This window comes from Boleophthalmus pectinirostris, unplaced genomic scaffold, assembly GCF_026225935.1.
Source record: "Boleophthalmus pectinirostris isolate CB_2022bp ecotype Guang Dong unplaced genomic scaffold, ASM2622593v1 HiC_scaffold_16, whole genome shotgun sequence".
In the NCBI taxonomy this organism is placed as follows: Eukaryota; Metazoa; Chordata; class Actinopteri; order Gobiiformes; family Gobiidae; genus Boleophthalmus; species Boleophthalmus pectinirostris.
In genome coordinates, this window is record NW_026571095.1 from 25008150 (window position 1) to 25021200 (window position 13051).

At 39.2% G+C, this 13051-nt stretch overlaps 1 protein-coding gene across 1 annotated transcript in view; it reads right to left on the bottom strand.

The window, feature by feature from the left end:
- Positions 1-13051, bottom strand: part of LOC110164125 (netrin-G1-like) — a 131094-nt gene that overhangs the window by 41462 nt on the left and 76581 nt on the right. Inside the window, exon 3 of the mRNA XM_020929148.2 lies at positions 177-349. Within this exon, the coding sequence (XP_020784807.1) occupies positions 177-349 (173 nt within the window). The remainder of the gene's footprint in view (positions 1-176; positions 350-13051) is intronic.

Consider the following 13051-nt stretch of genomic DNA (forward strand, 5'->3'; position numbering starts at 1 on the left):
ACATGCAGGGCTGACATCTTAAACCTCTTAAGGCATATTTTGAGCCAATTTTGCACAACACCCCCTCTTTAACGTACTTTATTATGACTTTTACTTTAATCTTCATTTTAAAACTAATGAGAGAATACACTTTGAATGTTGTTATATCATGCAATAAAGCTTTATGTCTTACTCACATATATTGGCGGTCCCTTTGGGGATGGGCAGGTAGGAGCCCACACTCCAGGCCCTCCCGTGGTAGTGTTTCTTACAGCGGCTGCAGTCGGGCCCCGTGGTGTTGTGTTCACACTCACACCCCAGTTTCCCTTTGTCAAACACACAGCTGTTGGCGTGGAGGTTACACTTGCACCTGGGACACACAGATAACAGGGAAATACACATGTTAATGAGATGGACTCAGTCAATCAATACAGACTCTGAAAGAAGTGGACAGGAGAGGCTCTTTATTATGTGTGTTGTTATTACTTGTAGAAGTCGTTAGTTTGGCAATACATAGATAAATATCACAACATAATACAAAATGCTTTATAGTACAAATGTAAAAAGTCAAACAGAACTACATTACAGAAATTAAAATAAGAAAGTATGATTATTTCAAGATTTTAAGTGGGTATAAAGACACAACACTAAAGGTGCTCTATGTAACTTTTCTGATGAAGGGTAAGCCTGGTTGTCTTCATGAATATATTATTATTTTGTCTGAAATAACAGACCTTGAAAAGCATGCACGCTGTAAACCCGAATGTTCAATTTAATTAAATAAATTAAGTTGTGTATACTCAAAGTTTTAGAAATAGTCTACTACTACTACTACTACTAACTTAATTATGTCAAGTAGCTGTAATATGTTCTTCTTTTTGAGTAATTTTAACCAATATTTGTTGATTAAAGTATTATCAAAAGGTACAAGTAGCAAACCATCCAACCTTTTAAGTTCTGGAAGATTGTGACTTTTAAGTTCATCAACTTAAAATAATTGAGGCCATCGGTTGCCTCATTTTTTTTTAGTTCTGGTAACTTATCCGGGTTTACAGTGCATTCTTACTCTGTGTTGGCTTGCCTCTCCGCTGATCTGATCTGTAATTTTGCCTGGAAGTAACCCAAACATGTTTAACACACAAATTCTGCATATTTCTTCTCTCAAATGGAAAATACAATGATCAAATTCACACCACAAGTACAAGTACAGCCCGAGCCCCCCTCCAAAATAAAACAAAAAGAAATGTAACAGATTGTCAGCGATAAATCCAATATACGTTCAGTATTGTGTGTGCAAATAATCTCTGTACATCTAAGTAGTTTCCATATTAAAGTGTGCATGAGATTTTTATATTCTCACCAAATGAAGTAAGAATTTGAGAATCATAACTATTGCAAATATAAATTATAGTTCTATATCAATCTAGAAGCAATTTGTGAAGAAAAGTTGAAACGTGTTAGAAATGACCATAACACTGATCACAATAGGAAGAATTCTGTTCAAAAGTTACCCACATTTTACACATAAGAAACATATTTTTTCCAATATTTTAAACATTAGAAACAAAATAAATGTGTTTTCTTATATTTGTATTTGTCTGATATTAATTTCGGCGTAGATTAGAGGAGGTTTCCCTAATTTCCAACCAGGAACTAAAATTTTATAACCTAAAAAATGGCCAGATTGGGAAAACGCGTGTGAATGTTTTAGTGAAAATCTTAAATATACAAATCTTAACTGTGTTTTAGTAAAATGAGTAGTTGAACCGAACAAAAGTCATAACCACTTTAACATCAAATTTCTGTGTATCTGTCTCAAATCCTTTCTCCAGCTTTTGCTTCTTGTTTATTTGCACCTCTCATTTTTGACAGCAGAGAATTAAAATCCTGCTGAGCTTTCTGACTCAAATCACGCCTTTGTTCAACTCCATTACGCAGAACTCAAAATATAAATAAATAAAAGCGAGACATCTTCATTTGAAAAATCTCAGAAAAAGTTCATTGTTTCGCTAAATGAAATATTGGCGGCATAATTAAGCTCCAGACTGAGATCGGATACAGAGGAGACACAGCGAGAGGAAATGCAGCTTAGCTTGAGTTCTGATCCTTTTTCTTCAAAGTGTGACGGTTTATTTGGACAGAGGAGCTGCAGACTGGACACCTACCGACCAAGAGCTGTGTTATTAGACAAAGAGAGGTAGAAAGTCTGACAGACGCCCAGACAAGAGAAAAGCAAAGAAAGGGCCTTCAACAATCAGAGCAGCCCTCACCACGCTACGGACGCTAAGGGGAGATGGAGCCAAGATGTCTGACGAGTTTGAGAGGAAGAAATGTGGCGTACGGTTGGAGTTTGAGGCTAGTTACGAAGCTGCAGGGCGTGTAGGGATGATGTGCAGTTTCAACAAATTCTAGTTCTGTTTGAGGTGCTGTTACGTGTTTGATGAGTTTTTGTGCCACTGCCACACCCAGTGAAATATGAAATGGTTGAAAATGTGATCTAAACTTAATTAGAGAAAGGAATGGTTTGATAGTATGTAGATGCATGAACTTAAAGAAGATGTGTTATGATTTACGGACGGAAACAAGAAAGTCAACTTGTACCACTGGCCCCTTCGACCATCACCCATCACTCATTCACACCACTGTGGAACTACACAAAGGAGGGTGTCTTGCCTAAGGACACAATGAAAAAACTTGGTCCGAGCAGGAATTGCCCCCCGTCTCTTAAATGTATTTATTTTTCTTCTTTATTTCCATGGTTATTCCATTATAGATTCTAAGTGAAGTTATCAAAACTATGAATGGATATATGTAGCAAACAAAAAATTAAGTCAAAATAACAATAGTAAATTTGGTTTTAGATTAAAAACATTTTAAAATAACTTATACCCTTTGCAGTGCAGTGCTGCAGTCGCTGTATTGAACCGTTGTGGTGAAGAGGGAGCTGAGTCGAAAGGCAAAGCTCTTGATTTACCGGTCAGTCAACCTTCCTCCCCTCACCTATGGTCATGAACTTTGGGTAATGAATGAAAGGACGATCATGGATACGAGCAGTCGATATGAGTTTCCTTTGTAGTGGGGCTGGATGCTCCCTTAGTGATAGGGTGAGGAGCTCAGGCATACAGGAGGAGCTCGGAGTAGAGCCGCTGCTCCTCCAGGTTGAGTGGAGCCAGCTGAGGTGGCTCAGGCATCTGTTCTGGATGCCTCCTGGACGCCTCCCGTAGGAAGTGTTCTGGGCATGTCCCACCAGGAGGAGGCCCCGGGGAAGACCCAGAACTTACTAGGACTATGTCTCTATGTCTCTCGACTGGCCTGGGAACGCCTTGGGGTCCCCCGGGAGAAGCTGGAGGAAGTGGTGGGGGTGAAAGAAGTCTGGGAGTTCCTGCTTAGACTGCTGCCCCCACGACCTGGTCACGGATAAGTGGAAGAAAATGGATAGATGGACGGATATACCCTTTGCTTTAATCACTGCTTTGCATTTCTTGAGATCTTTACACGGTACACCTTTGAAGTGAAAACCATTTCAGGAGACTTCATCATGAAGCTGACTTAGAAAAGGCCAAGGGTTTACAGTTCTGTCAACAAAGAAAAGGTGGATACTTTGAGCTCTAGTGTTTTTGTGCTGTCCTGCCTGCAGATAAAGTGATAATACATGTTAATTTCCTCTGTATCCCTTTCTCATTAAGATAGTTCTACCAAAGAAGTTTATTTCTAAATGTGTATTTAAAATAACACACATATTTAAAGTGACCCAAAACTTAACAATATATAAAAGAAATACCACAAAGCCACAATTATAGAACAATAGTCTCTATTAATTGCTGCTTTTTGTTGCATTGAATTCAATCAAATGCTATAATCTGCTGTATCCTGGTGTCCTTTTCTCATTTTCCGGGACGATGTTTACTCTCTGTGAGCTGAGCCGGCCTGTGTTTGTTGTCACCGTAATAAAATATTACAGTTTCATATTCCACGTGTTTTCCAAATATAATTCTCTGTATTTGATTTTTCTCCTCAGAGGGTAAAAGGTTACACAAGCAATGACCCACGCATCTCCTCAGCCCATAGACAGGCTTTGGGGGTGGGGCTGACACTTGACCTGTCCCGGGGGGTTAGCGGGATCATAGTTTCATATGGAGACTGGAGTGTTTGTTTATTACAGAGTGCTTAGAGAGAGGAGCTGGCCCATTGGACAACAATTACCAGAGAACAAGAGCCTGAGGGATGACAGTCACATCACAAAAGCATCTATTCTAATTGACTTCCTGGTCTCTCCGCGACATCTGCCATTGATGATACATAACTGCGGGAAGCCAACAAAATGATAGCCCTCTGTATAGAAGACAGTGGGAGTGGTAAGAATGGATAGATGATTGAAAATAATCAGTTTTATGAACCATATCCTGAGGCTTGGTTTGGTTCTTTTCTGGTGTCGTTCTGGTCTAGTCCTGGTTTAGGCCTGTTTTAGTCCCAATTGTTATAAGATGTCTGTGTGAAATTGTAACTGCACATCTGCTGTCAGACAGCTGCAGTACATCCAGAACGCTGCTGCTCGGGTCCTGACTTGAACCAGGAAGTACAAGCACATAAGTCCTGTCTCAGGTCTGTGCACTGCCCCCTGTGGCTCAGAGAATAGACTTTAAAGCAGCTCTGCTTGTGTACAAGTCTCTTCATGGCCTGGCACCAAAGTACATCTGTGACATGTTAGTGCCATATGAAACATCTGCACTCTGAGGAGCTCAGGGACCAGCCTCCTGCTGGTGCCCAGAGTCAGGACTAAACACAGGGAGTCAGTGTTTCATTTTTATGCAGCTAAATCCTGGAACGGTCTTCCTGAACATGTGAGACAGACATCTACATTGACTGTTTAAATCCAGACTCAAAATGGTTCTGTTAATAAAAATTACATAAAGCTAAACCATAGGTCTAAGTGTGAATTGGCTTGACTGAATGAAATATATTCTGATACTGAAATATATAGAACATGGTGTCTCATTAAATCAAGTGCATTTACTATAGTTTATAGACAGAAGGAGGTAGTACTCAGTTACATTTATTTGAGTAACTTTTTTCTCGAAGTATTCTTTATTCCTACTTGAGCAATATTTTTATTGAACTAACAGTATTCTTATTTGAGTAAAAGTTTTGGTTTCTCTTCCCACTGTAAGTCTACAAGTGACAAAACTTTATGTTGACAATATGAAGTTATTTGAACATCTGTGTTTCTTGCACCCGCTCCTTCAGACATGATTTAGCTTTTCTAGATTTTGTGCGTTATTTAATGTTTTCCCTTCAAATTTCATTAACTTCAAATTATAAATCAGATGCATCCTGACAGTTACTCTTTAAGTTACTCTTACTTGAGTAGTAGGTTTCCAAATACTTGTTTTATTCTTGAGTTAATTTTTTGACCAATACTATGTACTTCTGCTTGAGTAATATTATTTTTAAGCAACTTTGCGCTTACTTGAGTAGATGTCTACTCACCTCTGTTTAAGCTGCACTGTGTAACTTTTCGGCTAGGGGTCCATTGCTCGGCCTGGAATGTTCCACAGTGTGACATTAAACAGCTGTACCTTACATGTATTGATAAACAGGTGGTATTACAGCACAAAAATACATTAAGAAAAAGGCATTTTGACTGTGAGTGGGGTCGCCTCTCCACAGATCTGACCTGTAACTCGGTCTGGTTTGCTCACTATGACTTGAAAGTTTTAATGCCATACTGTGAAACATTCCAGACAAAGCAATAACATCTCCACAGAGAAAAGCATTTGACAGACCCTCCACTAGAAAAGTTACACAATGCCATCAAATTATTTACAAAACTGATTGTAGCTGAGGTGATATTATAGATCAACACTACCCACTTCTCTAAAGAGCCACTCTAAAACTAAGCCATCATCCTGCCATTATTTTAAAACGCTCATAAATGCTGGTGCTTACCCTGCCTTCCCTATTGCCCTTAACTTTTGAATCAATTACAGCCTTGCTCCATAAAATTAATGACCACGACTATTGTGGGGCCTCATACACAACACAAGCTCCCAAAAGTCACACGCGATGAGATTTGACCTTCTACTTAATTAAAAACCAGTGAAAATCTGGATCAGCAGGTTCAACCGGAGCTAAGGTACTCCTCTGAGGACCCATGGGGAACTGGGGCTAGGATGTGATGCTATTGCCGGCGGCATTGTCATATTGAAACCTCAAAGTTTTTCATTAGAGCCACAGGAGACTCCAGAGCGCCCCCAGCTGTCCACAGTTGTGAAGCAGCGCTGTGACAAAGGGACAAGTTTTAATGACCTTTTTCATCCTGTGTGCAGCCAATTGGTATTATCCATTATCTAAACAAGAGGGCTGCCCGGGAGACTGGGAGGACCATAGCACAATGTCCTCTCTTAAAGCGGAGGTGGAAAGAATAGGTGGAATATAAGTTATGTTGGGTTGAAAAGAAAGAGTGTGTTTCAAGTGAGTTTTAGCTTTAAGGGCCCATATTACGTTATTTTCTGGTCTGTTATTATGTTGTTTTTGTCATGGTTCATGTTTTGTAGTCGTTGTTTTTGCTTATTTTGGTTTATCTTTTTCCTTTAGGGTAGTGTGTAGAGGTGTTTTATTTTGACATTTGTCCTGTCAGCTTCTAGTTTTGAGTTTTACTTCCTGTCTGTTGATTGTTTATCCCGCCCTAATGTGTTTCGTCCTTATCTGTGTGCTTTTATACCCTATGTTTTCTTCTGCTCTTTGTTGGTCCATTGTATTTGTCATTGTCAGTATCTTGTTCAGTCATGGCAGTTTAGTTTTGAATTTTCGATTTTTTGGATCTTTATTTATTATTAAAGAACTCTTACAGCAGTCCTGCATTTTTCGGCCTCCCTTTGTTTCCTCCTGATAGTTTTCTCATCAGAAACATACCACACAAACCCTGCATATTAAGACTGAGTTCTCCTCTGACATGGAAAACACCGTTCCACCTTTTGATGTCATGTGGTAATACAGGAAGTGTTCCACTGTGTTTTTAAACTCCACACACCTTCACTAGAATCATCTGGATCATTTCAGTCCTGGAATTTCCCAATCTCTACTGAACAAAAGGTAAAAGGTAGATGTTAACTTGCATGTGGAGAAAAATCCCGCACACCGTCTTTTTGTTGTGAAATTTATTTGGACAAACTGTGCAATGTTTCGGCACTAGGCCTTCGTCAGGCAAAAGGCGAAGGCCTAGTGTCGAAACGTTGTGCGGGATCTTTCTCCATGTTCTTGGGCTGCTCCCTCTCCGTCAACGCACCCATCTCTAGTAACTGATGTGAAAGGCTCTCATTCTTTCAGATGTTAACTTACAAAGAGAGCATCTTGAGTTTTAGAGATGTAGACAAACTAATAATAAAGATGTGTGAGTGAAACAAAACACCACGCCCCCTTCAACTCAAAACATGTACAACAGCCAAAATCCTCCATGGCTAAGTTAGTTCTAGCGTAAGATCTGGAGATGGGACACCAAACGTGTACCTTCCCTTAACTTACACCTTCCCTTACTTTCAGAAGACAAAATGATTGAAATACGCCCAATTATTTTGTGATATGTGACTTCATTGAGACTTTATACATTTTAATATGATTTGATTTTTGCAGAGGTATCTCACATTCATACCTCATCTTCTCCTCCTGCCTTTTGCTGTTGCTGGGTGCTATTCTGACAGATCTGACTGCAGACAAGAGCAGCCCTGAACCCTCATTACAAGCTTCAAGTACAAGCGTCATGTGAACCAGACTTTAATATCAAAATCTTAAAGTGGAACTAAATATTAAATCCTAAATACTTTCTGGTTATAAAGAAAGTGTGTGTTGCCTTCAGTGGCCTCTGCAATTTCAAGTAGTTCGTGACATCACGCAAGACTGCCCTGATTAAAACCAAGTGTTTCTGATCACAAACAGGCTGCAGGGGCGGAGCTTGAAGTGTGGATACCTGTTAGACCAACCACACTGTTCTTTATACCCCCAGATCCAGCTGCACCTCCTCTCTCACTCGTCTTCTTTCACCCTCCAAGTACCTCCCAGTTGGTAATGTGGTTATAGGTAAAGTTTAGAGCATTAGATAAAAATATATAAATATCAGGACAATGATGTGGAAGTTTTTTGCTAAATTTAATATTATTGGGTACTGTGCTGAAGTGCAGATGAAGGCGCTGCATATTTTATCAACTGTATCAAACTTTTTGTGTGTGAAGTTTGTGTACCTGATGAGTTCTCTCACCATAAATCATCATAAAAGAATGATTCATATGTATCTGATATCACTGATAACAAAAGAACAGATGCTTTGTCATTTTTACAGTTTAATTTTGGAGCTTTTCACGACCTTGTAACCATGGATTCTTATTGTCATTTACATGGACAGAAAGAGAATTTATAAAGCTGCATACCGATTTAAGGTGCACTGTCTAAATTTTGTGGAAGGTCCACCACATGACTTTTCCTTAAATATGTTTTTGTTTTGCCATAATGTTTAGATTTAATTTCTGCCAGTACTTTAAGGTAACTTTGCACAGCAAGAAGTGTGCATTGCCTTAATTGAATTTTTTGAGTTCATAAACTCATGAAAATCCATCTTGCCATACTCCCGCTAGTACGACAGGGCCTACCTAGTGGGCAATGGACCAGTCACAGAGCAGCACTGAGGCTTGTGCAGAAGCAAAGGCAAAGTGCCCCAAGTGAACCAAAACAAACATAGTGACGCCAACAGACTTCTGTAGAAAATGTGCAGAGGAAAGCGTTTTGTATATTTGTAGACAGGGAAGATCTGTGACTGTGCTTTTCTCTCAACTGATGAAACTAAAGTTTAAGTTTTCCGCTTGTTCCACTGTTGTGACGCTTCGACCAATCAGATAATCATGGTGTTCCATCTTTTCCCGATTGCTTTCTGCCAGAGCCATCCCAGATTCATAATGTGCACAGCTCAGTTCAGAGTGCTACACATATCAATCTGTTGTGAACAGGTTAACTTTAACTGACTCACAAGATGAATTGCAAGTTGCAGGAAAATATCAGCTCATGGCTCAGATCAGAGATGAATCCAAGGGCACTGTTCTGTTTTATTACAGCTCCAGTATTTTACCTCCATGGAGAGTGAACTCCAGAAAACTGCTGTTATTACAGTTGTCATGCTGTTTTTGCAGATGTCACTTTAACTAAACTTTGGTTCATGTAAGCGTTAAAACAATCAGACTAAAAAACAACCGTTCATTTTCACCTTCACTTCAAATAAAACAATTGAAGATGTGTTTACATTTACATGCCACTTCAAAACTGGGACTAAACCGGACATAAACCTGCATTTAAACCTGGACTAGGCCAGAACTAAACCAGAACAGGAACAGGACTAAACCAGAACTAGAACAGGACTAAACCAGAACTAGAACAGGACTAAACCAGAACTAGAACAGGACTAAACTAGGCCCAAACCAACACTAAACCAGGAGCATGCAGCTTTTTTGCGTTATAATCTTTAAAATGCAGGTGGTCCAATATTGCTCCCCTATAGTTTAATTTATTTGTTTTGTGTCCAGGTAATTGCAATTGGCACAGACTTCCTCTTTACCCGGCCTGAATGAGAGGAGTTTATTCCATTGCTTCTTTTCAAGATAAACCGTGACTTAATAATGTGCAGTGCATGGCCTCTGTTAGGTTAAAAAAAAAAAAAAAAAACTAAATAAAGGACAAAGAATTGCATTATCTCCTTCACATTAGGAAAACAGTGGCAGCCCCCGCCGGCAAAATGGCTCAACACTCCTTTATCTGGAGACTTTGCTGCAGAAAATCACTTTTATAAACATATTTCAGAAGTCAATTCACTTTATTTTTGCCTCTAAAATGTTTAACCTGTAACCAAGCACTGTGAAAGATAAGAGGGAGTGAGAGAGCACACGATTTCATGGCCAGTGGCAGTAATGTGGTTCAATAGTGCATAAATAGAATACGAGTTAAAAGTTTGGACACACCTCCTTGTTTAATCTTTTTCTTTAGTTTAGTATGTTTAGTAAAAGCTGTTAAAGGTGCAGTGTGTAACTTGTCTGCTAGAGGGTCCGTCACCTGCTTGTCTCCATGGTGATGTGAAAATCTTCCACTGTATGGCCATAAACGACTCCAATGCGACCCCACTCATAGTAAAAATGTATGTTTTTGAGCTATAAATAACTCCTTTAGTTGAATAAATGCAAGACGGATTAGTTTAATGCCATACTGTGGACAATGTAAAACAAAGTATAAACATCTCCATGGAGATAAACAGGTTGTGGACCTTCTCCAGAAAAGTTACAGAGTGCACCTTTTATATAACTCAACTAAAATGTGATATATTTTAGATTAAAATCTTCAAAGTATCCCCCTTTTGCTTTGTCAATGGAGCTGCAAACTCAGTGAGCTTCATGATAAAGTCTCCTGAAATGGTTTTCACTTCACCGCTGTGCCATGGTAGGATCAAGAAAGTAGCAATCAAAGCAAAGGGTAACTATTAAAAAAAAAAAAAAAAAAAAATCTAAAACATTATTAGTTTATTATACATTCAGTATATACCTATTCCCAGTTTTAATCATGAAAATAAAAGCACATTTTTAAAAAGATGTATCCAAACAAAGCCCTTCTGGGTTTTTTGCCTTTAAAAAAAAAAAAAGTTATATATGTGCAAAATAAATTTAAAAAATATATATAAATTAACTATACGCAGATAATAGGATTTCCACTGTGAATCGCTCCTTCAGATATATTGTAGTTTTTCTGTCCATCCTTTGAAAATACCAGATTTTGTGCATTATTTACATTGTTTTCTCCTTTAAATTACAAGGTTACTAGAGCGGTAGTTTTCCCAAATACTTTTTTACTCTTACTTGAGCCACCTCCTGGACCACTACTTTGTACTTCTACTTGAATAATATTTTTTTAAGTAACAGTACAGTTATTATCTCTTCTCTACCCACGTCTGAAAATAGAATCAAACGTTGGTCTTGTATAAAGCTGACAGTGTTATATTGTACCTGGACAAACTAGGAGGAACCCGCCTGGACCTAACAGGGAATAGGGTGCGTTTGATTTCTTTTACATGAGAGCTCAGACCAGTGGGACATGAGGCGAAAGCCAGAGCCCCGAGCACAAGGTGAAACTACAATGCGATGCTGGACGGGTCTGTGTGGACTGAGAAACGCTCCAGTGGATTCATGTGTATGGATTTGTTTGTATGTTGTGGTGAGTCATGAAAGATTTATGTTGGAGTATTGGAAATTATTGAAAAAAAAACACATCCTGGTATAGTACTGTATATACCGTGCTCAGGTCTTGTACAGGGACAAGACTTGAGCACAGTAACCACCACTGACATTAAAGAAACCCTGTGTGTTAAAGAAAAATAAAAAATAAAGATCCATCAATTTGACTCTAAGGAACTGACTTGATACTCAATACTGTTTCCAGTATTAATGATTAAAAAAAAAAAACACTTAGGAATGTAATGGTACATGTATTCATGCCGAACAGTTTTGGTATGAGAAGTTCAGTACGGTGCAGGCCTGTGCACAAGTGAGTTCATGTAATTTGTGTGTGTTTACATTCCATGTTACGGGCCTTGGCCCTTAGATATTTGTTTAAAGTACTCCCGTTCTTCTTTAATTGCTTTTGTCTGCGCATGATGCTCCCGGTCTGCGAGCCCTGGACCCGGATGCGCGGGAGTACTCGACGTGGGACGGAGGCTGGCGTCGCAGCGCGTCAGCGATTGGCCATTCATCCCTGCGCTTCCACCAATCCGCGGATGACACCTGTGATAGCGGGGGATTGAAAAGGGACCATCTTCCGCCTGCTCGAGGCGGCTGGATCACTGCGGCCAGCTCGCCACTTTTGTTTGCTGTTTGGGTTGTCTCAGTTTGTTATATTGCCGGCTATTGCCTTGTTTAGTTCGTTGAGACACCTTTGTTTTTGTTCACAGTAAACCTTGAGTTAGATTCGGTACTTTGTATTTAGTTAGGGCTCTTTAGTTTATTAGATTATTTTGTTTAACTCCTATTTATTTTCACCTTAATTGCCTGTTTTTTGTTTGTCTTCCCTTACACTGTAAATAATAAATGCACAATTTTTAGTTAAACCTTTAACATCCTGTTTTTTTTGTTACTTCCCTTTCTCCCCTAGCAAAGGGGATGTAACATCCACCACTACATGTGCAGCTACACGGAAATGCTCTGCTCTTTAATATTCAGGTGGGAACTCGTCCGTGATTGGGCTGGCCGTGTTTCCCGCAACGCTTTATAGTTAGGACAGCCACCTTGACAACAATTGCCCCCCGCCTTGACTACGTCCCTCCGAACCACGTGAATCCTCGGCAAACTACCATTGTCGCGCCCCAGTCCTCACTCTCGCCTTTCACCAGCACTGAATCTCCACCTCTGCCCACCCCTGCCAACAGATCTGCACTTATTACAGACAATGTGAACAACCTGTTTTTTCTGGCCTAAAATATGAAAATTGAGTAAAAACTTCATCCTGGAACTGTTAGTGCTGTGCTTTACTTTTTAAAAAGTTTTGTTCACTGTGTTTATTTTTTATAATATTTCATACATTTGCTGCTTATTTGAGAATATTTTAACTTATTAGCATTACCAAGCAGCACTTTGCATTTATTTTATTTCCCCGTTTGCATAATGTTAAAATAAATTGTTAGTTTAATAAACACACAAATAAACAACAAGCAGATGGTTTTACATTTTGTTCCCATACTGTACCGAAAATTAACTGAACCATGACCTCAAAACCAAGGTACGTACCAAACTGCGATTTTTGTGTACCGTTACACCCCTACTTTAGACAATAGAATGTCATTTTCAACATTAAACCATAGTCTTTTATGTAAGGATTAGTGTGATTGGCAGTCCTGTGTGATGTCATGTAGTACTTGAAATTGTAATAGCCACATGAGTCAACACACTGATTTAAAGGTGCACTATGTAACTTTTGGCTGGGTGTCCATCTGTTTCTATGGTTTAGTCATTGCTCTGCCTGGAATGTTCCACGGTATGACATTAAACAGTTCTACCTC